The 27,365-nt window shown below is 46.4% G+C and overlaps 2 protein-coding genes across 19 annotated transcripts in view; one reads left to right on the plus strand and one right to left on the minus strand.

Annotated features, from left to right (window-relative positions):
• The window catches only part of TFB1M (transcription factor B1, mitochondrial), a 37,050-nt gene extending 27,786 nt beyond the window's left edge, over positions 1–9,264 (plus strand). Inside the window, exons 6-7 of one of the 10 annotated variants that reach the window (XM_036316141.1) lie at positions 6,795–6,922; positions 8,852–9,264. In XM_036316141.1, the coding sequence (XP_036172034.1) occupies positions 6,795–6,922; positions 8,852–9,095 (372 nt within the window). In that variant the 3' untranslated portion in view covers positions 9,096–9,264. Of the gene's footprint in view, positions 1–6,200; positions 6,710–6,794; positions 6,923–8,766 lie in introns of those variants that run through there. The other 9 variants (XM_036316142.1, XM_036316143.1, XM_036316144.1 and 6 more) reach the window with 9 other exon arrangements.
• TIAM2 (TIAM Rac1 associated GEF 2) overlaps positions 9,260–27,365 on the minus strand; it is a 160,626-nt gene continuing 142,520 nt past the window's right edge. For 5 of the 9 annotated variants that reach the window (XM_036316119.1, XM_036316121.1, XM_036316120.1 and 2 more), the window contains 12 exons: positions 24,640–24,819; positions 22,585–22,653; positions 21,682–21,807; positions 20,809–20,917; positions 18,092–18,271; positions 16,450–16,568; positions 15,386–15,494; positions 14,790–14,848; positions 14,064–14,169; positions 13,120–13,207; positions 12,333–12,487; positions 9,260–10,401 (listed from right to left, as the gene is read on the minus strand). In XM_036316119.1, the coding sequence (XP_036172012.1) occupies positions 9,791–10,401; positions 12,333–12,487; positions 13,120–13,207; positions 14,064–14,169; positions 14,790–14,848; positions 15,386–15,494; positions 16,450–16,568; positions 18,092–18,271; positions 20,809–20,917; positions 21,682–21,807; positions 22,585–22,653; positions 24,640–24,819 (1,911 nt within the window). In that variant the 3' untranslated portion in view covers positions 9,260–9,790. Of the gene's footprint in view, positions 10,402–12,332; positions 12,488–13,119; positions 13,208–14,063; positions 14,170–14,789; positions 14,849–15,385; positions 15,495–16,449; positions 16,569–18,091; positions 18,272–20,808; positions 20,918–21,681; positions 21,808–22,584; positions 22,654–24,639; positions 24,820–27,365 lie in introns of those variants that run through there. The other 4 variants (XM_036316122.1, XM_036316123.1, XM_036316124.1 and 1 more) reach the window with 4 other exon arrangements.

A 27,365-nucleotide genomic window follows, 5' to 3' on the forward strand; every position in this document is an offset into this window, starting at 1 on the left:
GAAAAGCAGGTCGCTGTTCTGCTGCTTTTGTAACAGTCCACTGGCATCTTTGCTAGAGCACCATGAAACCGTGTGTTTTTTTCCTTTCCGGCCACAAGCACGATGCAGTCTGTGGCCTGTTCTCTCAGATTTCTGTCGGGCGGAGAAGAAAGGCATACTTTGTTTCCATGGTGGTGGTGGAGGAGAAATACTGTGACAGTAAGCAAAGGCTCCAAGGACGGAGCTAACTCTCCTGGTTCCAAGCACAGTGCGTACAGAGCGGAACCGGGGGATGTTCTATTTGAACCATCCGCCAAAAGAATGTCTGGAGTAGATGTGACTAAAGAGTAAAATGAGTTTTAACAAGATTTACTTATATCAAAAGTAATATTTAAGAACAGATTTGCAACTTAAAATTCAAACTAAGTGGTACTTAAAGAGCTATATTTAGGCCGCTAAGCTTTTAAAAGCTTCCCTTTTCCATACCTTTTGTCCGTAGCCTTCAGTGTTTTAATTCCCTTCGGTCGTTGTCTTCAAATGAACCCCGGTGAGGTTTGATGGAGAGACACCACTTACAAGAGGCTCGCTTTACTGCTTCTGAATATTAGTGCTAAAGCTCCAACAAGCTAACTTGCAAACAGCAAATAAAGAGCAACATAGAAACCTGAGGGGGGAAACTGCTGATGGTGCCGGAAGATAAATACCAGGTTCTCCATCTCATTTTTTGAGCTGTGGGAGAATTAAGAAAGGAGAGGCGGGGAAGGGAGGGAGTTGTTGTTCCAACAGGGTTTTTTCGAAACCTGAAAGCTAAAAATGCTTTTGTGTCACTGGCTACAGAGGAGGAATTATTTGGGTGCTCACACAAAGACTTTTCTTTAATGTTATGTTTTAGTCCACAGTTATAATTTATTTTTGAATTTTTGTCTATGTTGGGAGATACAGTTTATTATTTGATGTCCCCAATTATATTAAAGAATATGGTCTGAAATATTTTTAACTAGATTGTGCTTTACAAATGATAGCAGAGACTATCTTTTTATTCTGGTGCTTGTGACTTGTCTGAAATCAGGTTTCACAAAATTAGTAACTTTCAAAAGACAGTTTTAAAATAGCGATATCTAATTCTGCTCACAGGAACAGCATGCTGTTCCTGCTGCATCGGGAGCAGTCCCCTGTTCCCGTCAGGGCCTTGGCTAGTTCGGCCCCCTGCCGTCATTGTTGGCGCACCCGCCTGTGCTGAGGCTGACACAGGGCGGGTGGAGGGACCCCCTGCCCTTGTCGCTGCCCTCCAGCGTAATGCAGCTGGGGATAAATGGCCTCAGCATGCTTTCATGTACCTTACTATTTTCAAACATTTTTATTATGCTTCTGCCTTGATACTTATCCAATATGAACTGCCTGTTTTAAAATGGTGAACTTCTGGAATGCAGATATCTTTTATTAACTGTAGACCTTTAATCAGGCAGAATTTCTTATATAAGAAAGGATCTGGGAAGTCGAGGTATATGGAGAAATATAGTTCATCGGCATCATTATCTCTTTCTAATGTGGACAGAATTAAAGAGAATGAAACTCTAAGTCCAGATACTTCCCTAGGTGAATCAAGTGTGTCTTCTCTTCAGTTTATGTCTCTTCCCCGGCCTCTCCAAGTTGTACATCCAGTTGTGGGTGTGACATCACTGATGACATCTCCGACCAGCCACAGACAAGACCGAGCTCCTGACCTTCCCGCACCAGGTCCTCAGTTTCTCCACGTCCGTTAGTGGCAAATTCATCCTTCCATGTGGCACTTCCTGGATCTTAAAACCAACCTTGCTTCCATATCCAGCTGCCACTCAACCAAAAAATGGTTGTTTCTAAGTTTTCAGATTCATCAAGCACCCTACCACCTCCGAGCCCCTCTCCTGGTTGAAGACCTCCAGAGGGAAACCTCACAGGGCGAGGCTCTGTGTCTGCCTCCCTCGCTGCTGTTCCGCGTGGGCCAGGAAGGTGCTGGCTTAGAGAAGGGGTACAATAAGTACCGAAGGAAAGGTTCCAGAAACTGATTTTGAGTGTATAAAATAACATCAACTGAACCGTACACTACCTTTGCATAAACAAAAGTATAATTCTGTCCTTTCCAAATGAGACTAATTTTCAGTGATTTTGCAGCTCTCTTGTTTTATAATCTTGATATAATCGTATCTGTCATTCAGATAAGCAGCTTCCTGTCTGCTGGGTACTGTTTGAGGCACCAGGTTATTTAATTTTCAAGACAAGCCTGTGAGATGACAAGAGTCCTCACTTTACAGGTGAGAAAAGTAAGCTCCAGAGAAGTTAGTGACAACCAAGGTTGTAAAATGAGTGAATGGCAGGTGACACATGGCAGGTGGGAGTCAGGCCCAGAATATTGTGAAATTTGAAGTCCTTCTGCACTCATGCCATTGCCCTGCCTCCACTTGGAACAGAATGTACTTCCACGTCTTGGTAAATATAAGGAGTTGCTTCTTTCTGGGGTGGTCGGCATTGTGCTGTGGGACACATGAGCCCGGCCATCTCTGCAGCGGACATGGAAAGTTCACCTCTCACCCCTGCGAGTGGCTGCAGAGTAGCTGGCCAGTGGCGCGGCAGTCTGTTTTCTCCTTTAAAATGTTTGCAGTTTTCTGTTTTTAAGAAAAAATTACAAGTGCTTGCCGTAGTGCTTGCTTCTCTTAGTGATAATCTGGATATTGAGAAAAGCTTTGCTTTGCTTTCTGAAAGAATCGGTAATTTACCTGAATATTTGAGAGAGAATGCCCTGTGCTGCTCACCAGCCCACCTGAGCCTCAGCTACCTGTAGAAGAGCCGGAGGCCAGCCCCTGGCCCGTGGCTCTGATCCCACTGGTCTGAGATGATGCCCAGTCATTGTACATTTAAAATGCTGCCCACTTAATCCCAGTGAAAAGTTGGGGTTCAGATTTCAAAACAACCAGTCCTTTTTGTAGTTTCTGTTCAACCTTGAAAAGATGATAGTTCAGCATAAGTTTAAAATTTTCCTGTTACAGCCCCACAAATGTAAAGTGATTGACTTAATCTTAAAGTAATGTTTGTCTTGTCTTCTGACCCAGTCTTAGGAAATGAACAGTATCAGTGATGAACACAGTTAGTCCATTGTTTCCCCTATCTTTATGGTCATTTTAGTTTTAATATAATGTTTTAGATCAGTGTGAAGACTTCTTAACTTAAAATCAGCAGTTTTTAGATAAGGTGATAATAGTGAAAATAAAGATGAATCATCTTGGGTTTTTGTGTGTCCTCAAATGTCTAACAAGGCCGTCTAGTTTCTGATGATGTCTGTAGCAAGTCGCATACAGGTTTCTGCTTATAGGTTGTACTTCCATTTGCTCTATTATCGATTACCTTCTTTTTACAACATTTTACTCCTGTTCGCCTTCATGAGAAGGATTTGAGGGCTTGTTTCCTAAGTCTTCATCACACTGTTTTAGAATAATGAGACTGTCTTTGGATTGTGGTGACATTGGCAGATCAATCTAATCTCATAAGTATGTATTAGTTGCGGCCTTACCATTGTATTCTCTTTGTACATTATTTTGAAGAACAGGACATTTTTTTTAAAAAACATGGTCATTTATTGGCAGTATCTGAGATGGTGGGCTGAATGCGTCTAGTTTGGGTCCGGCTTTCAGTCACTGCCCCTCCTCCACTTCCTCCTTCCCTGGGACCCTCTCTCTTTACCCAGCCTGGTTCCTGCCTCTTGGCCCAGGCCACTCCAGAGTCATAGGTGGTCCACCCGAACCATTGTAGTGGATCTGAGAGGCAGATATTTAAATTCACTCTAAATTCCTTAGTGAATTCCTTAATTTTATTAAGTCAGGAACCAGGCCATACCTAGACTGGTGCACTGAGAGACTGAGTTTGGAAAAGGGCTGGCAACATTAAACAGCAATTTATAAGTGCATCTGTTCCCTGTGTACTGACTTCCTTTTTGCGATCAAATCCTTTAATAGACTTAAAATCCAGGAAGAAAAAAATCCAGTTGTCATTTTAAATAAGAATCCAATTATAAGTAAAAAGCATTTTTGTGTCTGTTACCATAGTTACCAAGTGGCTTTCCTGTAGTTTCAGAGAAAATGGGCTCCTTCATTAAAGTAATTCTGATGCTTGCTGTGGGGGCGGGGCTAGAGGAGAGGTGGCCAGAGTGGTAGTGATTTCCCACAGCAGCGGGACGAATTACTGGGAGAGCCCTTTGCACAGTGAGTCTTACAGGGTCCCCCACTAAGTGTAACTATATTTGATTATGAATGGCTTTTTTTTTTAAAGTTACAATATACTGTTAGCCAATTGGGTACCAAATTCAAACTTTGAAAATCTGCTAGTTTACATGGGGTGCTTGCTATATTTGCACAGGATTTTAAAATGTTAGGCATTTTCTGTATTTGCAAGTATCAACTGTATCTCAGAGGAACAAAATCAGGCAAATAAAGATGAGGCCAAGTGTCTAAACCCAGGGGAGCTGGGAGTGGTGGGATCTGTACTGGAAGGAGAACACATCTATCCCTGTACTTGTGTGTTTGTCTTCATAGTATCTGAACATTAGCGTTTTAATAGTTCGTGGTGTAGGTTAGGTGGGGCTTACATTTACCGCCTATTTTGCTGAAAGAGTCTTTTCTCTGGAAACTGGCAGGCTCGGGATGACACCTGGTGACTAGGTTTCCTTTCAGAAGGGCCTGTGGGTAACTAGGAAGAATTGGATTGAGAGGAGGGAGGGAGTTGAGTCCCGGAGGGCGGCCTAAGGAAAGGTAGGACCGAGTGCCAGGGAGCGGCATGGAGAGTTAGAGTGATGGGGTGGGGAAAGTCTAGAGCAGGGGTGGGCAAACTTTTTGACTCGAGGGCCACAATGGGTTCTTAAACTGGACCGGAGGGCCGGAACAAAAGCATGGATGGAGTGTTTGTGTGAACTAATATCAATTCAAAGTAAACATCATTACATAAAAGGGTACGGTCTTTTTTTTTCCCAATAGTTTTATTCATTTCAAACGGGCGGGATCCGGTCTGCGGGCCGTAGTTTGCCCATGGCTGGTCTAGAGAATGATCTAGAACCTTCCCAAGCAGTTGGGCTCACTTCCCTGCCCGAGGAGCGGGAGGAAAGAGCAGAAGAGCAGGGTGTGACATTTCCAGATCATAGTGTGGCTTGGGCTGCTGCTTCCACTCTCCCGGCCGGAGAGTCTGCTTTTCCCTCCCACAGAAATGCTCTCTTTTCTCCCCAACCTGCGGTAGCACTCCTGTTTACGTAATCAGGGGTGGGGAACCTTTTTTCTGCCAAGGTTAGAAATCTGCCATTTGGAAATTTATAACATCATTTGCTTAATATAATTCACTTAATATAAACTTACGTTGCTAAGGGAAAAGCTCCTAGATTTATTGAATGTGGAGTCCTACCAACAGTTGCCTTGGCAGGGCAGAGCTAATGATTTCTTGGGCCTCATACGGCCCTCGGGCCAGACGTTCCCCACCCCTGCTCAAAACCCTAAAGCCACCTGCCACCTCCACAATGCCTTGTCCTCTTCAGCCCCCGCCCCCTTCCGTATTGATCGCAAACCTCTCTGAGACCCCTGGATGCTGTGCTGTGGTATTTGTGTGAAGGTCTAAGGAGAGTCTTGACCTTTTCCTCAGAGCACTTGGTTTCCTGCAGGACGTACCTGTTACTAGAAGTAGTGAAATGGAATAAGCTACATAGAGAACCCAGCTTGAAAAGTATTAAATTTAGTAAGAACATGTAACATTGTCTGCTGATGTCCCTGTGGAGTGGAGTGACTGCTGTTCCACCGAAGGGGCACGCTCGTCACTAAAAAGTCCGCAGGCTGGCGGACATTTAGGGGACACCTTCAGTGTGGAGACCTTCTCTGGCAGTTTTCTTTTTTTTTTTTTTAATATACTTTTTATTAAGATATTACATATGTGTCCTTATCCCCACGTTACCCCCTAGGTAGCAAATTTAACAAGTCCTTAGCGATAACACTGCCACAGATTATGAACAGAATTCCCATTTCCTAGGTCATGGTCTCTTGTCAGCATTTTTGTGCGTGGCTCACATTTCTCCCTTTGTACTTTCTATATTTTTCCTTTGTTATTTTGAATGTATTTGTGTGAATCACAGTGAGTCCATTTGTAGAATAAGTCACGCTGTAAGTCTTATCAGATATGCCTGAAAAGTTTCATTTTCTGATAAATAATCTCTACAGCTGGTTGCAGCTGGACACAGAAGCAGCGACATTTTTGGTGGTTCCCTTTTTTGTTTGGACCCTGCCTCTGCCTCCAGGGGCATTAGAGTTGGTATCAGAAAGCCATGCGGCTGTGCAGACGACACTCATGACTTCCGTCCAGCTGATTCACGGTGTCTGTGCCGAGTAAGTGGCGTCAGAGTGGATTCCCTTTCTGGGGAGTTTGATGCTGAGTGGTCCTCGGGGGGCCCCATCTTATGGTCGGGACGGCTGCTGCGGCGTGTGCTTCACTCATTCGGAAGCTAAGGGAAGTCCTGCAGTGCCGCCTGTTCTCTGCCCACAGGCTTTGGTGGTGATTTGGATTGACCCTAAAGGCCTCTGTAAAACTGCATTTCAGAATTAAGTAATTACCAAGCACAGGTCTAATGGGTGTCATTACAGAACTGATGCAACCACCTGATTTCAGCTCAAATGCAAATGTAGCATCCTGCCTGCCTAGAGAAGATGCAACTGAGGTCCATGTAGGAACGCCTTTCTCCTGCATTTTACAAAGATCAGCTGCTTGTAATGTTACATGTGCAGCAAAGTGATGCGTGTTCGCTTATTACCTTGAAGGTGGAGGTGGGCGTGGTGCACTTCACGCCCCTGACGCAGCCCAAGATAGAGCAGCCCTTCAAGCTGGTGGAAAAAGTCGTTCAGCACGTGTTTCAGTTCCGGAGGAAATACTGCCATCGAGGGCTTGGGTAAGAGCCCTTTCTCTTCCCTTCATTAGCACACCTTATAAAATCCTCCGTCACTGTTTCAAGATTCAGAACTGGGTTTTTATAATTCTTCAAGCTGTCTGTAAATAGTACTCTCAATTCAAATCCTATGATGCACAGACCTTTGCCGCTGAGGAAAACAGAAACCTTGATTCAGCCTCAGATGCCACTGACAGGTTTGGTTTAGTTTGATCTTAAGTACAACCTAAAACTGACAGTCACGTTGTTTATAATGACCCTGTACTGGGAAGGTCATGATCTCTCTATCAGCACTTAGGCCACCGGAGCTATCGACTCAACATTTCTGACACTAAATGTGTGGGTGTTTTTGTTTTTTAAGTATAGTTGGCATTCAATATTATGTTAGTTTCAGGTGAACAACATAATGGCTGGACATTATATTACCTTACACTGTGATCACACAGTAAGTCTAGTAGCCATCTGTTACCAGGCACAGTTGTTACTATACTATTGATGGTATTTGCTGTGCTGCACACTGCTTCCCTGTGGCTTATTTACCTCAGATCTGCAACTCTGCATCTCTTATTCTCCTTCACCTTTTACCCATCCTCCCACCACCTTCCCCTCTGGCAGCCACCAGTTTATCTGTGTCTGTTTTTGTTTTGTTAGATTCCACATATTAGTGATATCAAATGGTATTTGTCTTTTTCGGACTGACTTATTTCACTTAGCATAATACCCTCTAGGGCCATCCAGGCTGGTGCAAGCAGTAAGATGTCATTCTTTTTTATGGCTGAGTAATATTTCATTATATATCTTTTTCATCTATTCACCTATCAATGGACACCTAAGTTGTTTCCAAATCTTGGCTATTGTAAATAATGCTGAAGTGAACAGGGATGGGGGTGCATATATCTTTTCAAATTAATGTTGTTGTTTTATTTGGCTAATTACCCAGAAGTAGAATTGCTTGAACAGTTTTCTTTTTAATTTTTTTGAGGAACCTCCATACTGTTTTCCGTCGTGGCTGCACCAAGTTGCAATACTACAAACAGCGCACAAGGCTTCCTTTTTCTGCAGCCGCGCCAATACTGGTGGTGTGACTTGTGGATAATAGCCATTCTGTCCGTTGTGAGACGATATTGTGGTTTTAGTTGGCATTTCCCTAATGACTCGTGATATCAAGCCAGAATGGTATCATGAAGTCTGCACGCAAGCCCATTTCTATTTAGCGCAGAGCCTCTGCCTTTGTCCCGCCGTGCTTACCCGCCCTGCATGCGGGCTCAGACCTCTCTCCCAAGCCCTTTGAGATGAGCCCTGCAGAGCCCTCAGACTCGAGGAAAGAAAGTAAAATCCAGGGGAAGCTTCACAGTATTTCAGCGTCAGTTTTGTTACGCATTTTAAAACCGTGATCTTGGTTAGATGAAATATAAACTGTGTACCTCACATCAGTTTTAAAGATGCTTCAACATATCTTAAAGAGGGGACATAACAGTTTGCATTTTCACATCAACTGTTTTCTAACTTTACCAAGAAAGTTCATTCTTTTGGGGTGAATGTCCCAAAAACTATGTTCAAATGATAGAGAATCAGAACTAATGATGTATCCCACAACAATAAACAACTTGCATATTAAAAATTGAGGCAAATGAAACTTACGTTCCTCTCTAAGAATGCAGCTGAACAGATGTTACTTTAAACTCACCTTAAAGATGCAGCTATTGATTGAGCTTCGAAAACATGTTCCCCTGAGGGCACACCTTGCAGGTCGGGCTACCTCTGCCTTCCGGTGGTCCTGCCGCCTGGAGGGAGAGCTGACGTTCCCTGCGGCGCCACTAACGCTCCGCCCTCTCTTCCCCTCTCAGAAGCAGGGCACGATCAAAGGAGGGCAGAAGGAAGCATGTGATCTGCAGAATTGCTGAAGTAAAACTCCGATTTCCTCTCTCTCAGAATGTTATTCCCGGAAGCCCAGCGCTTGGAACGCACTGGGCGGCTGTTACAGTTGGCAGATGTGGACCCGACTCTCCGCCCCTGCCAGCTCTCTGTCTCCCATTTTCGGAGCCTCTGTGACGTGTACCGGAGAATGTGTGATGAAGACCCACACCTCTTCGCTTATAATTTCAGAGAAGAGCTCAAGAAAAACAAACGCGCCGGTCAGGAAAGAGAGGCTGACAGGGAGAGTCGCAGTCTATAGCTGCACTTCGGGGGCTAGCAGCTTACCCGGCGTGGACTTTCACCAGGTCGAGCGTCTCACGCGTGTACTCTGACTTCTACAGAATGACAAAAATACCAATTGCCAGATGTGACTTTCTTCCCGTTTACTGTACAGGTTGGTAGAAAAAAATAAATATAATCAAGTTACAGTACAAGCTTTCTTTTAATATATATATATATATATGCATAGATATGACATGTTTAGTATAAACAGCATCTATTATTACAACCTTACAAAAATGAAATTTCTGCACATTGTGCCCCTAACCCACATTAAAATAACTTAAATCTGCTTTAAATAAAGCAAAAACTAACAGCTCAAAGTAAATGCCCAGAGGATGGAGAAAAAAGACCTTTTTTAAAAGCTATTAATCACAACTTCCCCTCCTTTTCCCACATAAATTAAAATAATTAGACTGCAGTTTTAAGGATTCTGTCATTTTGACACCTGCTCAAAAGGGATATAAACTAAGTATTTTACAGATTCTGACCAGTTTAATCTAGTTTTCTGGTTCACAATAAATTAAAATAACTTAAATCTTTACAACTATTCTGTGGGAAAATGTATACTGCCCAAAACCCAATAAGGAATAGTTTAGTGTTTCTGCAGTTTCCACTTTCCCGCCAGTTTAAAAGCAAAACGAGCACTTTAGTCCGCATCCGATTGAGGCTGTACTAGGAGTCGCCGTGGCTCTCCGTCTCATAAAAGCACTGCTCGTTGACCACCGACGTCAAGCTCTGGACGCTGAATTCTCGCTCGAGCACGGAGTTGAGGTCGAGGCTGGCATTTGCAGGTTGGCTGTCAAGGGACTGGTGACGCGCCTGCGCCTTTAGCAGAGTTCCCCTCTCCCTTTTGGTGCTGTTGGCTTTGCGTTTAATGGCACAGAAGTGTCCCCGGACCAGTTTGGGCTGCTCCCCTCGTGGCTGGCCAGCCGAGCCCGGCGGCTGCTCCGCGGGGGGAGCCTCCGGGTCCTCAGAGATCCTCAGTCTCTGGAACTGAATCTCTATGTCTTTGGTGGGGCTGCCCTGCCTCAGGGTCTGATGGTAGTCCTCATCCTCGTCGCTCAGAATGTCACTCTCTTTGATGAGATTGTCTGGAAAATCTGTCAGGCCCATGTGGGGGTGTTTCGGGGTGTCCTGCCCGCCCCCCGCAGGGTGGCAGCCACTGCTCTGCGTGCTGCTGCTCAGGCTGCAGTCGTCGGAGTCCAGCGAGCTGCTCTTGCCCGGCTCGCCCGGCCACTCGCTGCTGGAGGAATTCCTGAGGACTTTCAGGGACCTGCATGAAGCTGGGAGGACAAGAGCACACATCCCCTTGTTACAGAGAAACAGGTACCAGATGGGGTTTTTGCATGTAAGCTACACGATTTAACATCTTAATTACTGAAGATCTGATCATCTCACTTCAGTTACCAAGCATCCTGGGACTTGGGCAAAAATCCACGTAGATACTGCAGGTATGGAAATTTTATCTGAAACTTGACGGGAGGGGGGGGGGGGGGCGGGATTTAGTATTTTTGGATGACCAGTTATCAGAGCTCAATTATTTAGAAAGAAAAATAAGCTACAAACTACTGTAAGTGCTAGGATTCCTACTTTTCCAGTGGGTACATTGAAATGTTAGTTACAATACGTAGGTTCCTTTTCTTCACTAACTTACTTTGTCATTTGATAACCAAGATTACCCCGTATTTCTATGTCTACCATCTCACCTTATTTCCCTTGCTGCTTCACTAAAAGTAGACAAATGTTCTCTCATGAGAACTGTCTCTGCTGGAATTTCTAACCAACTTTTGGAGATTTCATGTGAATAATTATTCGTGTGTGTGTATTTCATTTCTCAGGCTGGAGGAGGAAGGGAGCTCTAGTTGTGTTTCCGCAGACAACAGCATATTTTTGATGGCCATGGCTCATTTTGGTAAGAAAAAAAATGGGAAATATACAGTAAATTTGAAGAAGTCACACTGTGACCCAAAAGGAAAGAGACATACATTTTATAAGAGTAAAACAAGATCAAAGATCAAAACAAAATAGTTACTATAGAAAGAATACTCTACAAGTTTCAGCTGAAATTTTAAAAACAGGCAGAAAGTTGAGAGCAGTATGATTTACCTGCTGCTCTAACAGGGTAAGAATAAGGACTTAGGTTTCTGATCTTAAGGGATTAAGTACTGACGTTCTAGATGCCTGCAGTGTTCTGAGCACCAGAAATACTGCGGTGAGCAGTTCAGTCCCTGGACTCCTGTACCTCTCCGTAGAAGAAGCAGATAAGATGGTAAGTGTAGCCGTGTCAGTGGTGGTAAGAGGGCGTTTGGGGTTGGGGTGGTTATCTATATATATAAGAGGCGAAGTGACCGTCCATCTGACCAACAGCCAGTACATATGACGCACACTATTTAAAGATAAACGTTGACTCGCCCATGTGCGATACATATAAAGCTCTCACTGGCGCCATAATCGAAGCTGAGGTATTAACAGGATCTTCGGAAGGAGTGGTCATTCTGATTCCAAGAAATGATTTGTCCCCGTCTGACACTGGCCCCCATTTACATTAATTCGAAGACAGTTTCCGGTGATGCCGGCATTTGCGATGACTATTAATAAGTCACAAGGACAAACTCTAGACAGAGTGGGAATATTCCTACCTGAACCCGTTTTCACACATGGTCAGTTATATGTTGCTTTCTCTCCAGTTACAAGAGTGTGTGACGTTCAAGTTGTAAATACTTCATCACAAGGGAAATTAGTCAAGCACTCTGGGAGGGTTTTTACTCTTAATGTGATGTACAGGGAGATATTAGAATAAGTTTAATCTCTTTATCAGTTGTTTTTATATCATGTCTTTGCTGTTATATCATGTTGTTTATTAATTTATATATTTTCATATACATTTTACTAATTTTCTTTCATCTCTGACACTTCTATTTTAGAGAAAGGGTGAATAGCGATATTAAAATATTCTAATTACTTTCAGTGTTCACGAATCCGTGCACCGGGCCACTAGTATTTTATAAAAGGAGGCGTGGGAGCAACAGGCGGGTTCAGGTTTCTTAAGAGGAAACAAAGTTGCCACTGCCATCTCCCCACCCCACCTCCCCCATGTATTTGGGTGTCTGGTAATTTACAGAGTGATGAAATACCCCTGTATTACAGGAGCATGTCTCCTTTTAGAGAAGCTCAGGGGTTTCATCAATACACAGGAGGCTAGCAAAGTTCTCACCTAATTTGGCTGAAACGGGAATGCGGTTCTTGAGGGGTACCAGGCGATCCTTGCAGGCTTTCTCCAGGGGGAACTCACTCTTTATGTGCCGCCTGAAGTTCTCCCTCAGGATCGAGCGAATCACCTTGACGATGTTGGTTTTGCTTTCACTGTCACTGGGGGGTGGGGATGGAGAGAAGCAAGAGCGTTAGTGTCCAGTGTCATTGTGCTTCCGGTCCCGGTCCCCTCGTCCTGATGTGGCACGTTACCGCTCTCGGGACAGACTGACAGCACTCGCCAACCTCCTTGTGCCTTGGTCTCCTCACAAAGGAGTGAGAACAGAAGTTTGTGAGGCACTAGGATTTGGGTATTTTTCGTTTGTTTGTTTTGTTTTTTGTTAATCCTCACCCAAAGATATTTTTCCATTGATTTTTAGGGAGAATGGAAGAGTGAGGGAAAGACAGGGAAGCACTGATGTGTTTTCACATCGATTGGTTGCCTCCTGCCCGAGCCCAGACTGGAGCCCAAGCCTGCAACCAAGGCATGTGCCCTTAACCAGAATGGAACCCGGAACCCTTTGGTCCTTAGGTGGACACTCTGTCCACTGAGCCAAACTAGCTAGAGCGGATTTGGGTAGGTTTTTATTTAGTGTGTTCTATACCAGGGCCACTGCTGCCCTGTGGGAAGTGTGGTGTGGGCTGTGATCCTGAAGCCACCAAAATTCAGGGGGCATTAAAAGTAACCCTCCTTGTTAAGAGCTCCCCACTCCATCTCATTGCCACGGCCTCATTTGGGGGGTGAGTCCTACCTGCAGCACAGCTGGAAGATGGTTTCCGGCCGCCCCTCTGTTTCTGACTTGGTGTGGATCAGCTCCCAGATGGAAGTGTTTTCCGTCCCTGAGTAAAGGGCAGAGAGTTGAATCTACACCTGCCAGAGAGCCTGTTCAGAACACCTGTGAGCTCATAACACTCATCATGTAGTCACGTCTCAAAATGTCAACTGTTCCCGACCTGACTCTCATGATTCATTCTATGTCTGACTTTCACCAGTACTTACAAAAAGTGAAATACTTTTTCGTTACTTTTTACATTTCCTGCTGAAGTTTTCAGTCCATTTTAGTGCTCCCTCCCTATCCCTGGATTCCATTTCTCTGGGGAAGAGGTTACACGGGTCCTGTTTTCCACCCCCTTCTGTGGAAGGACAGTGAGGAGGAGGCGCTCAGGTGCTGGAGGTGAGAGGCTGGCCAGGGGTTCAGTCACGTGCTGGGAAGCGTCAGCACTCCGACAGACATGACACAGGGACCTGAGCGGCCTGCACGCCTGACCCCGCGAGTCCTTTCGTCACCAGGGGCCATGTCAGCAGAACACGGTTATTCTGGAAGGATCCCTCCGTGTTTTACAGGTGGAAGGTTTTTCTTGTTTTTACATCATCTGTGCTGCTGCTTAATCTTAAAGAATTTTCTGGTGTATCGAAACTTGTAAAAATTTAAGTTGGGGGACCTTTGTTCCTTTAACAAATGTGGGTGTATCAAGGATATTAGGTTCAAAAGTGTTGATAGTGAAAATAAGGAAATGGTGGAGAAAGGTGATTGGCTGAGAAAAGCTACCCATCAGTCCTTCCTTCCTTCAGAAGGCTCTGAGGAAACATCCTCATTTTCCTGCTATAAAACATCAAATCTTACCTATATTCTACCCCACAATCCAAGTCAGCCTCCTAATGTGTTTTGGCATTTGTGCTACAGGAGACAGTTACCTGCTGCGTTCCCCAGTCTGACTTGAAGTGCGGATATGGGGATCAACCAGCGAAATTTAAACGGGTCCAAGTCAGCAGAGCTGTGTGCAGGCCGGGAGTTCGAGGGCTGTAATAGGAAAGTCCCCAGTAAAGTGTCAGAGCCCGCTCTCGCCCAGGGGCACGCGTGCACGGTGTGGTCGCCGTAGCCTCCCCCCACCCCGGTGCCAGGCTCCTTGCAGTGTGAGTGCTCAGGCTGCAGGGATGAGTCAGCTCAGACTGCTCCCAGTGCTCAAGGGCTCACAGCTGGCGGGGATAGGGCAGCGTCATGGTTTGGGGGGCAGAGAGTTCTAGGTTTCCAAGCAAGAATGACAATCAAGCCTTCAGTGTCTTCACATTATCACTGATGGGGAGCTGATGGCTTATAGTATCCACAGCTAGTTTTGTTTAAGTCAAGGTAAGGGTCATCTGAAAACAAACCAAAGACTCTCATGTGTATGGAGGAAACCTGGGCCATTTTCAGGGACATACAAGCTGATTTTCTGTGTAGGCCCAGCATGGGTATTTGTCTTTTAAAACAGAATCATTTTGAGAAGAAGAAATACCTTGAGTATCGGACTCAGTCATTACCAGGGAATAAGTAATGGCAGTTGGTGATGCCTGGGTTCTTAGCTGGCTTCTCAGTGCAACATTAATAGGAAAATACAGCCATGAAATGGTAGCTTTAATTAAAACTCATTCTTGTCTTACCAATTTCTTTTTCAGTTTGCAGTTTTCTTTATAAACCAATATGACAGCTCTCTTAAAAACTAAAGAAAAGAAAAGAGAAAGTCTTCCATTATTTTCTACAAACTTCAAGGTTGGACTAGAGCTGAGTGTTTCAAATGAACAAAAAGCTCTTCAGACTCAGAAGCTCCGGGATCTCAGGATGCCAGCCCGTGAGTGACTGCATGGCACTTCCTCCTGTCATGTTTAAGTTGTGCAGATATGCCTGCTTATTTAAGAGCTATTGTCTGAAGTAGATGCTGTCATTTAAAAAAAAAAAATCTCATTTTGTTTTATTGAAGCCTGAGGACATGGGGCTCATCTCAGGGAGAACGCACGTCTACGCTCACTGTGCCGGCGCTCAGTGAGAATAAGACATTGTGAAGTGCAGCGAACCATTAAGATGGCAGGGTTCAGAACAGCCTCGGAGCTCTGTTCCTGTGACACTCAGCCGAGCAGCAGGCGGGACAAGATCATGGGTATGCAGAGCGATGGAGTTTTAAGTAGTAAAGTCAAAAACTCACTGGAAATTGGAGGGTTTAGCGAGTTCTTCATTATTGCCAGCCTCCTAGTTTACTTACCAAATACTGTGAGCTCAAGGTCCTTTCTGGCTTTTCCCAGAGACAGAAACGGATTCAGCCAGGCCACGGGCGAGTGCAGCAGAAGCTCCCCCATGGAAAGTTCCGTTACCTGGAAAACAGGGGCAGGGGTGGAAACCACCGTAGGTGCATGTTGGAGAGTGAATCACATAGGTGTCGTCATGGCTAACATGCAAGTACATTCTGTTTGATTTTTAAGATCCCTGTACACTTGGGGCCTTAAATAGTGGAAGTGTTGATAACAGGAGCAGCCACACAATTGAGGCATGCCTACATCAAACTGTTTGAAAGTGACACATGTGAAGGCATTCACTCCAATGCACATACTCCCTGTGGCTGAGATGCCTCTGACCACAGTGACAAGGCTCCTCCACAGCGCCTGTGTTCGCCTTGCCCGCGGGCCTAGCAGAGCTACCGTCTCTAAGCCATCGAGGACACTAGGCCCGCTAGTAGAAAGCACCTGTTGAAACGGGCTGTAATGAACAATTAAGCCTCCAGCTGTTCTCTCTTCCTGTCCTTTTCTACTTAAAATACATTGCTCCTTATATATAGACTTGAGAAGCTCAAGATTCTAAATTTAGTAATCAGCTGGAAAAAATATATAGGAATTGTCAAATTCTACTTAAACTACCTTTATAAGAAAGGAGGTAGCCCCCAATATTTCATGCTAAAAAAATAAAAGAGAACAGGCCCTATTCTCTCCACGTGCTGGCTCCCACTTCCTCTGTCCATCCAGCTCTCGCTCTGCATGTCGGCACCACCTCTGGGGTGTCCTGACCTCATGCCCACAAGTTAGGAAGAGCTCAGGGACCTCTCTTGTTGTCTTTGGTACATAACATAAGGTTGCATTTTTAAACCAATGTAATTAATTTGTTACATTTATACCTAAATTGTGTGGCTGGGTTATTATGAGCATTAAGATCAAAATGAGAACCTGAGGCATTTTCTCCTCCAAGAAAGCCCTAACAGGGGGGCCTAGTGTGAAGGTCACCCGTAGACCCAGGGGGCAGGTGCATGAAGCCTCGGAACGCAGAAATCCCACTGACCTCCCTCTCTGTTCCGCTCTGCTCCGCTACCAGCTGGTCAAACACGGTCCCGTAATCCTCATAAATCTTCTGCATCTCATTGATGTGGCTCGCTACCTTCTCCATGGCTTTCAGTGCTTCTGCAAAACAAGGAATCATATTTATTTTATAATGTTTGTCTCCAATCCTATCCGACAGCAAGATTCATGCCAGGATTCGAAGCCAGTTCTCACAGAAGTACTATCAGGTTTGACTCAAACAGCCCATTATAATCTAGTGATTATAATGAACAGAATCATCTTCCAACTCAAATTCTCTTTGAAATGAGGCAGGAAGTAAAAAAGTAAGGAAGTAAAAAGCATCAACAATAATAAAAGTGCTTTATGGATCACTTGCTATTTGTCATGCACTCTGATAGGCAATTGATGTGAATCATTTCATTTAATTTCTACAATAACTTGATGACTCTAGGAACTGTAATCTGTCCCACTTTGCAGATGAGAAAACTGCAGTGCAGAAAGAAGGGTTAAGTATACAGCCAGACTTCCACAGGGCACCTGAAGATTCTGCCTCTCCTACATCAGTTACTGGAATGTGATCCATAACAGTTTTTAACAAGGACTTAATGTCTCTGTAAATGCTTAATTGCCAGAGAAATTGTCAGCACTTGTGCATGGTGTTTATTTGTAACTTCTTACACCGGCCTGTGGAGGGACAAGATGTTTTTGCCAAAGTTCAAAAGCAAAATTTCAGGTCACCTCATACAGCGTGGAGGGAGTTGTGGAAGGCAGTATTCTTAGCAATCCTTTTAAAGATCTTGATGTGAAATGAACTTAACATACAGTATTTGGAACACTAATCGTAACTTGTATCATTTACTTGTACAATTTAATTTTCATACAAAAATATTTTGTCCTTGGTACTTATGATATAAAAGTATGCTTGTCATAGTAAAAGAGCCAGTTTAATTTACACTCTTTTCAGTGTTTATTATTCAGTGATAGTAATATGTAGTAAGTTTTTCCATCTCCACGGGTTTATTACATGCAGCTTAGCTGTCCTCCTGGTTCTGATATGCGGAGAATGACCCCTGTTTCTCTCTAATCCAGCACAGTCTCCTCGGGATTCTCTGCTTGCTATCAAACTGAGGGGCTCTGTATACTGGACAGACTGTATCTCAGGCCGATGATTTGCAGGGTGACAATAGAAGACACATCGGCATCCACATTGAAGCATAATCTGTCCTTAGGCGTTTGGTTTCTGAGTCAGGCTCTGCTCAGAGATTTCCACAAGGTGGCGCCTCATCCAGCGTATTCCATCAGCAGCACTGTGAGCGGCAGCCGCCACAGAACTTCACTGAGATGGAAAGGAGGCCTGGTTTTCAGTTCTCATAGTTGTTTGCTAGCCCAGTGACCTGAATTAACCCATTTCACACCACTGGACTTATACCTTTTTAAAAAAATGAAAATGGAATCATCCCTCCAGATGAGCTTGGGGCTACTCCAATGAGATCATTTTGCCAAAATGTTTTGTCCATCTGAAGGGATGGTCACATATCTAACTTTTCCCACATTGTAAAACTAAGGTTACCAGTCATAGTGCTGAGAAATGTCTTCTAACACACAGGGGGGCACTGGCCGGCCCAGCCAGCTGCTGTCCTCACCTGTCAGGTGGTAGTGCTCCTCACTGTCGTGGTCCGTCAGGGACACCAGCTCCCTGAGCAGCAGGGGGTACTTGAGCACCCTCTGCACGGGCTTGATGAGGTAGGATTCCAGCGTGGACGAGTGCTGCTTGGTGGGGTTCCGGGCATCCAGGAAGGCCTTGAAGGCGTTGTCCGTTTTGGCTGCAAGCACATGGATGGAAGACTCTTAGCACAGCGGGATGGTGCACTTCTACTTCGTTCAGTTTTTATGCAGTTACAGATCATGCACATCTACAGTCCCAAAGCCACTCCTGAGTAAGCCCCCAGTGCATCAGGGTCAGGCACCCAGCTGTCAGCCTGGACTCAGCATCACAGCCTGACCGCTCCCGCGGGCAAAGGGAGCTTACTCACTATCAGCATAGCACAGTCCACACACCAAAGGGTACACTGGCCCATGAGAGACTGTCATAGGAACCTAACGAGTGAGGTCAAACAATCCTAAAGCCACAACACAATGTTATCCATACTCCCCCAAAGATTCATACAGCAAAATAAACCAGTACTTTTTCCAGTCCTAGCACAAATGGTTACCTATTGCATTATTCATAACGCAGTATCTTTTTTTCCTTTAAAATAAGTTGATATGCCCTGCAGCCTTCACCTCTCCAGCTCTGAGCAATCTAAACCTCCCACCAGAGGTGCGGTGAGAACTGCCTTTCTGTTGTGTATCCAGTGTCGTGAAGGGTGCGCTCGAGAATCCGAGGGCATTTAGTTTCGATAGCATCAGTGGATACACCGACTACTGCTTTGGATCCCACCTGCAAGCACTGGTTGACCAGCTATTTGGAATTCAGCCAATTTGAATGAAGATCTACCCTTCTCTGGAGTTTTGTTACAAAGGCAAAGTCTACACCTTTTAGGAGATGCAGTGCCATTTTGAATGAGACTGTCAGATGCAGTGGATGGTGAGATGGCCCTTCTTCATGATGGAGGAATCGAGCAGACCATTGGTGCGCTGGGAGGAAATCCCAGTGGAGTCAGGTCTTTGTGTGAAGAACCAGTGAAGACAGATCTTGGCTGGATCTGGTTAATGTGAAGCACTCCAGCCTCCCTTTTAAACCTGAGCCTGTTCCAGGACAGGTTGAAGTTCTGGATCTACACCAAGTGGCCGAGCTGAGTCATGGAGCTGGTTAAACACTCAGTGTTAGGAAAATCCCTAAAGGTTTCGAGAAAGAAGCATTGACCAGCAAACTCTGGGTCCTCTCAGACAATGCCATTAAGAAGCATTTGATGACAGAGAGGAAAGGCTTGGAACTTAGCTTGGCTGCCAATACCCTGTTGACACAATTAACAGAGTTCAAATATAGAGCCCTCCTCAAACATAGGCCTCCATCATGGAGGGGCACTCTGATTCACTGGCTTCTAGAGGTGGCAAATCACAATGAGAACGGTCACAGGAGGCCATCCTTAATTCTAGAGAAGGCATTCAAATGCTGGGGGAGCCATTTTCATCCTGAAAATTTATGACATTATCACAGTTCAAGCTTCAGGAGGTACATATTCCAAGTACACTTGAAAGCCTGGTGACCTTTACTGGAGACAGTTCAGATGAACCTAAATAAGATTACATGTGTTTCTATAAGCTGTTCTCCACTGCAGGAGCTGAGCACAGCAGACTCCTGAGGACCTGCATTTGTTCAGTGTTCTCCTCGAGGACTGCGTTACTACTGCTCACAGCCTTGAGCTTGAAGTCCTGTGTCTGCATCACTGATGGTTTCTCCTCTTGTCTCTGCTCCCAGCAATGAGGATTCCAAAGAATGGGGGAGGGAGACATCTGAGAGACTCTAACCTCACACCTAGAGAGGTCTGCGGTGACTGAAAGAAGCCCTCGGTAGTAGAAGAGCCTCGGTTCAGCATCCCTGGTTTAGGCATTACAGGACTAAGTTGAACTTCAAGTTTATGATACAAGACAGTGAGTGCAGCACAAAGACGCCCTCCAACACCTCCACACCAAAGAAGGTCACTGTCATCATCAAATGTGTGAATACACTTTCCCAGCTGGACAGACTGGCCTGCCCACTCTATGTGCTGGCCGTGTGCCCACCAGCTGACCCATTGCAGTTCAGAACCCAGAGCTCAGGCATCTGTCAGCCCCACAGAGTAATGGTTGTTGTTGGCTAAAGGAAAGAGCGATGAGGGTTAACTACCCAGTCTACTTGGACTTAAAAAAGTAAAAGTCTTCAGTTGAAGCCAATAAGATCAAGTGAGATGATAAAAGTGTGGAGAGATGAAAGGTACTTCATTGGCAGGATGTGAGCTGTAACCATGTGAGTTTTCCCCCAGTTCTACCAAAGAAGCATTCATTTTACTCAGCTCACCTCTTGTGAGCTTGATGGTGGTGTTTCACAGTGATTTCTTGGGCTTAAGAATAAGATTAACAAGAAGGAAGAAAATGCTGTACGTTTTCTACCCCCATCCAGGGGCTTATGTTTCCAAGGAATTTGGTGAAAAATAATTTAGATGTAATTTCACAGCAAAGTGACACGTAGCAAAGCAACATCTCTGCTCTCAGGACTTTAACCAATAGATTGGGAAAAAAAATGTTACCAGTTTCAAGATCAAGAATGGAACATGATCCCTTAAAATTGCACTTATTCCTCCTTGTTAGGTACAACTTTATTCTTTGTTAACAACCAAAAATATAAAAAACACAGCTTCAAAAGTTAGGAGTAACTTACCTCGCTCTAGAACCTTCTGCACTTTAATGTGATTAGCACAGAATCCACTGTACAGCTTGAAGTGGTCGGCGTAGTAAAGGAAAGAGCCTCCCAGGGAAAACAGTAATTTCTAGAAAGGGATGGAGAAGTCCGTCAGACATGGGTTAGTGGGTGTCTGTGGCATCTGACTGCTTTGGTGTCTCCGGGGCCCTGTCTTTCAGATACTAACACACTCAGGCTTTGAGCAGGCGCCCGCTGGACTGGAATAAGCCGGGACTGCCCCGAGCGCAGCACAGCCAGGCGCTCCCCTAGCAGAGCTGCAGTTTGAAAACTTTCCGGTGGAGGAGCCCATTGGCAGGGTGTGCATTCGAAGGACACGAGAAAGTTCTACAAAAACGCCTCTGACAAAGGGGGATGTACCAGCAAATGGGCTGAGAGGCGCGTTAATGAAGCCGGTTCTACCCAGAGGCATGATGCCGCCTGCGCCTTCCCTGCAGTGGCTTCTTGCCAGCCGCCGGCGCTCATGTTGGAAATGGGGCTCCCTCCGTAGGAGAGAAGTGTCAGAACACTTTACCACGTGGATGAAGAATCGGGCAGCGAGTGCTCCGGGGTCAGAGGCCATCACCTGCACACCCTTTAGGTGGCTTGAGTGAAGGTGTGGATGTGGTCTGCATCCAGGCGCCTGGCACAGAAATCCTGCTGTGCAGATTTCCAACCACCTGAGCACCGACTCCAGGACAAAGCTGTATCTACTGTCACCATGTGCCCGGGGGAAACTGCGATGAAGGCACTAAGTTTATCCCATCGATGGTCCAGCCCAGCAGATCCTTCCTCAAGGGGGATTCCGCGCTGTCCCACCACTCTCTGCTTTAAACTGCCGTCCAAAACACTTACTCTAAACTGCGAGGGGGTTTCAAGTACGTTAAAGTCAGACGACGCTGAAATGCCATCCTCCAGCGTCTCCAGAAACACCTTCTGAAATTCAAGCATCTCGGGCAAACTTCCGAAGAGCGACTCCATCTATGTGAAGACGGGAGTGGAAGAGGGTGTTAGCAACAGGTCTAGACCCTCTGACGCTGCGCGGCCCGACAGGCCAGTCACTCGCCAACAGCAGGCAGAAGTACATCCTTTATGGAATATGGCACCTTCATTATGGGGGCACTTTTTACACAGAGAATGTACAGCGCTTGTCCCCATAATTCTAAAATAAGTTTGTAAGTGGATGTAAAATTTTCAGAATTCAAATTGGGGGGGGAAATGAAAGAAAGTAGGAAGGAAGGAATTCGTGTGATTTAACCTTAAAATGTCATACATGGAAAAGTAATTTTTGGCCACAACTTCTCTACACAAAGGACGGTCCTGCATTTGTGCAATACACTTTGCTTCACGCCAGAGGCCACGGCCACAGCTTTGGAGGAGGCCACGCTGGGGTTTCTCTGAAGACTCTGAAGTCTTGGACGTTTGGGGACCAGTAGATAGAATCTCCTAGGACAGTGATGGTGAACCTTTTGAGCTCGGCGTGTCAGCATTTTGTAAAACCCTAACTTAATTCTGGTGCCGTGTCACATATAGAAATTTTTTGATATTTGCAACCACAGTAAAACAAAGACTTATATTTTCGATATTTATTTTATATATTTAAGTGCCATTTAACAAAGAAAAATCAACCAAAAAAATGAGTTCGCGTGGCACCTCTGACATGCGTGTCATAGGTTCGCCATCACTGTCCTCGGAGATCCACTGAAGGGCAGAGAGACTAGTCAGCGGTTAAGGAACAGAGGGAAGGTGATTATTTACCTCATCTTGGGTAAGAAAAGTCTCATTTTGAAGTGGCTCCAAGTATAATTCAAAGAGGCAGCTCAGATCCTAAAAGACAGAAGAGTCTTTGGCACTTACGTCTCTAAAATACCCACGAGTTCCAGCAACCCGGCCACAGCTCCCGACTCCCATTAGGAACGATGACGTTTGTGTCTTGTTGAAATTCTCGACCCTAAAAGTGGGCCATTTACTGCTCATCTTGACCCTAAAAGTGGTCATTGCTGCTCACTGGGTTCAGAGGTTAAAACCACAACCCATTCAGCAGCTGGAGACGTGAGCAGTTACTGAATCACAGCCCAGGGAACACACACAGGTTGAAATTTCCAAGTCGCATGCAGAGATCCAGGTTAGATGAAAGAACGAGTAAAACTCCATGTTAAATATCAGCAGCAAAAAGAAATTAAAACATGAAGATGTGTGTGAATCACAAGAGACTGCGGGTGCTGGTTATTTGGTCAGAGTGACCGGCTGTTGTCATGCCCCGTGCCAGCTGGTGCTGCCCAGGGGACTGCCACACGAGGGCAGGTCTGCGCTGACCGCGGGGCCAAAGACTGCAACACCCAGGCCCAGAGAGGACAAAGTGCAGTTCACCCATCACATTCATCTCCGCTCTCCCGGCATCAGGAAGCAACGGCCCTCCCAGTGCGCATGGCCTGACAGTAAAAAGCAACAGCGGCGATAAAAAGGGCCTTGGGCTCCTGGTGAGAGCTCATGACCAGCCTCGAGCTGTCAGAGGGCTCTGCGGCCTCAAACACGGTGCCCGGGGCCGCGGGGAGGGTCACCATGGCTCCCAGGAGGATGCAGAATCTTGTCGGGACTTCCTGGATTTTCACCTCACTCCCCCCCTCAGATGTGGGGCAAGACGTAACGGGAAATGAAATGAAAACGTCATCTCTATAGCTTTCCTTTCTCCCCTATGGGACCAACGGAAGGGGTTTGGGTCATTCTCCTGAGCTGTCTGAATAGGGCCTTTGGTAAAGTCCAGACAAAACGACAGTGACATTGGTGAAAGGCAAAGCTCAGTTCATCAGGAGAAAGGTGACAGCCGTGTGTGTGCATACCAAGGTGTAACTCAGGGCTTGCACGTCAAAGCTGCCACAAGGGCACACCTGTCTCAGAGCCCAGAGGAGGGAGAAGGAGGGCTCAGCCAGGCCATTCCGGTGGACTGGGCTGGGCCAGGCCTGCATGCTCTGCCCGCCGCCTGTGCCATGCTGCCCTCAGCAATCAGCCAACCAAGTGAGCGCAATATAGTTACAAAGCTTCAGCAAATACTTCAAGCAAAAGAACTGCCTTCCCCGGCCCCTGTATCCTTCATGTTTCTCCAACACTAACTAGGGGCTTCCGAGGCAAACAAGCGAGTTCTCTGGGCTCTGAAGAGGCTCAGCAAAGCCCCCTCGGCCGTGTGGGAACGCCCGTGATGAGGGGACATCTGTGGTGGGACCTGTCAGGCGGCGGCGGCCCGTCTCAGAGGTCGCCTGTAAACCAGTTGTGCCTCATTCCTCATCACCTGAAGCAGTGGTTCTCAACCTCCCTGATGCTGCGACCCTTTAAAACAGTTCCTCATGTTGTGGTGACCCCCAATTTCATTGTTATAAATTGAACATAATTAAAGCATAGTGATTAATCACAAAAACAATATAATTATAGATGTGTTTTCCAATGGTCTTAGGCGACCCCTGAGAAAGGGTCGTTCGACCCCCAAAGGGGTCACCACCCACAGGTTGAGAACTGCTGACCTAAAGTGATCTCCATCCCCTGGTACTAAGCCGGCAGACTCCTTTCCACAGATCGCACAAACTGGAACATCTGTTTCCATAGTGAAAGCTACCTTGGTAACAAATGAGCCGAGATCTAATTTTTTCCGAGTTCTCAAAGCATTTTCACCCTCTCCCCCTTCCCTCCCTCCTCTGTAGCAATTCACTACTTCCAGTGCATGGTGGGGTCCTGATGGCGTCACCCGGGGACCCCTGCCGCCATACCATTGGTCACCACAGACCGGAAGAGAGAGGACGGCATGCTCTGCCCCGCCTTTACCTTCACATAGGACTTCTCTGTGTCCATCAGCTCCTGGATGACTTTTCGGAGGCGATCCGCGTCCGACAGGTGGCGGGCCAGGGGCCTCGGAGGTGGGTCCTGACCCTCCCGCGGTCCTTCCATGCTGGTGGCCTGAGTGGCGTTAAAACTCCTACACAGCGCAGCGATCTGTTCGGCACTCTGCGAGGGGACAAGAGTGGGAAATGTACAGGAGACTGTCCGTTACTATCCACTGCCCACCAAGGACATAGCCAGTGTCTCCATCCCCGTCTGGGAAGCTCATGGGCAGATGGTTGTGTCCGCCGCAAACCACTCTATCACTTAAGATGCCGGCAGGGAAGGTCTGAGCTGGCACCGTTCAGTATCTCCACCTAATGCTTTGTCATTGTCGCGGGCTGGTGTGTAGGTGCATCTTTAGTACGAAAGCTAGAGAAGGAGGCATAGGCTCACTCTCTGCAATACTATTGAGGTTGCTCTAAGATCAGCGGTTCTCAACCTGTGGGTCCCGACCCCTTTGGTGGTCGAATGACCCTTTCACAGGGGTCGCCTAAGACCATCGGAAAACACATATATAATTACATATTGTTTTTGTGGTTAATCACTATGCTTTAATTATGTTCAATTTTTAACAATGAAATTGGGGGTCACCACACCATGAGGAACTGTATTAAAGGGTCGCGGCATTAGGAAGGTTGACAACCACTGCTCTAAGATCATGTCCCGGCTCACTACGGGCACAATAAGAGCCCCATTTGGTCCACTCTGTCCCCTCAATGGCTGGCCTGACACAGCTCAGTCTCCCATCTAAAACATGGGAATGAGCCAAGAATCTAATTGTGGCGCGTTAGATTTAGACTTAGTACATTTAGGATGCTTCGATGGACTTGGGTTTTGCCCTCAAACCTAACCATTAACTCTGCAGTCTTGCACCAAGTTGCAAAGTGTAAAAGTTGAGCTGTTGTAGAAGCTAGAAAGGAGAGTAGAGACAGACTTACAGGAAGGTAAGGTCCCTACCCTGAAAGGGTCAGAACCCCCGGGGCACAGACAGGGAGCAGGTGACAGGCAGGCCTGGGAGACCTGGGTGAACGGGCTCTGGGAAACCTCAGAGGGGCCAAGAGCCAGACCCAGGGGCTGGGGAAGCCAAAGTCTCATTCCAAGTAGCGGGAACAGAATCTCAGATTGAGAGGCAGGAAGGAGCAGGGATGTCCGGGGACTAACAACCTTCCATGCACGGTCCTAGTTAGACTCACACAGTGCAATCAGGCCTTCCCCGGGAGAACCCACTGTATGCTCCTGCCCTCAGCGGGCGGTATAAAATTCCCAAAGGTCTCCTACCTGCCTCCACAGAGCCTGGAGCACCATCAGATTACATTTAAAATGCCTATTTATCTTTCCATTCTACCCGGCCCAGCTTAGCACCCGCCAGGCTGTGAGCCGGCAAGGGCAGGCCACGCCATTCTCTGTCATTGCCCCCCCCCAGAGCCCAGCTCAGAGGCTGGTTGACAGTAAGCGTTCTGTCACCTCTGTTGCCCTGAAAATATTATTGACTAACAAAGCAGCTGAGTCCCAATGTAAATAACTAATATCCATCTATCGCGGCAACTTTCTGTCCCTCAACTAAAACCCTCTGGTTTCAATGGCTTCGCGCCTGATCTCTGTCACTCTGTCTAAACCGCCGCTCGCGAGCCACAGGCGGCTCTTTGGCCCCTTGAGTGTGGCTCTTCCACAAAATACCACGTGGGGCGCGCACGTACAGTGCGATTGAAACTTCGTGGCCCATGCGCAGAAGTCGGTATTTTGTGCAAGAGCCACACTCAAGGGGCCAAAGAGCCGCCTGTGGCTCGCGAGCCGCGGTTTGCCAACCACTGGTCTAGGGCAAGAAGCTGAACATGTCCAGCATCTCCTAATACGCACTGAATTCATCCTCTTTGCTTGGATATTTCAGAGCATGAATATCCGCCACAAGCACGCTGGTCACCCCCAGTGGGCGGGGAGTGCTTGTTATCCGAGCTGCCCCCGAGAAGCTACAGGGCCTCGAAGAGAAAGCAGGGTGCTCCTGCCCTCCCTTCTCTCCCTCTGACCTACCCTCCCCCAACACAGTGTCTTCAACGGATGGAAATCTGCCTCAGCAATAAAACTCAACACTGATCCGGGCTAGTCTTTCAGTCAATTTCACGGGTACGGGTTGCGGGCTTGCTCAGTCTCCAAAGAAACAGAAGGCTGTTTCTGCAAGAGGCTTGCCGAGGCAGCGGGAAACGAACACAAGCTTGTGTGGAACAGCTGAGAAAGGTCACACACCTCAACGAACGGAAGCGTCACTCTGGAAGGAGCCGCCTGGGAAGGCTCCAGTGGGGAAGTGGGTTGTAACTTGGTCATGGAAGGAGCATGTTCCAAGGAAGGACCACAGGATAAGCCACGGGTGCAGTGGGAGTGAGGCCCCCGCAGGTGTCAGCGATGAGAACTCCCAGGCCCTGGGGCTCTTTAAATAGAACTGCTTCTCTTGTTTTCATACTAGTCTTGGTACAAAAGTCAGACCAACCAAAAACAGGCACTTAGCCTCCAGCTAGACAAATAAACACATATAATAGAATTTATTCTCCAAAAGCTCCACGTGTAAGTACAAATGATTCTCATTGGTACACACATGATCCACTAAGTTTTGTCCTCGGCTGTGAACACAAGCACATTTCTGCTAACACCTGTAAGAACACATTCATTCTGGGTAA

This window comes from Myotis myotis, unplaced genomic scaffold (genome assembly GCF_014108235.1).
Source record: "Myotis myotis isolate mMyoMyo1 unplaced genomic scaffold, mMyoMyo1.p scaffold_m19_p_7, whole genome shotgun sequence".
NCBI classification, from domain to species: domain Eukaryota; kingdom Metazoa; phylum Chordata; class Mammalia; order Chiroptera; family Vespertilionidae; genus Myotis; species Myotis myotis.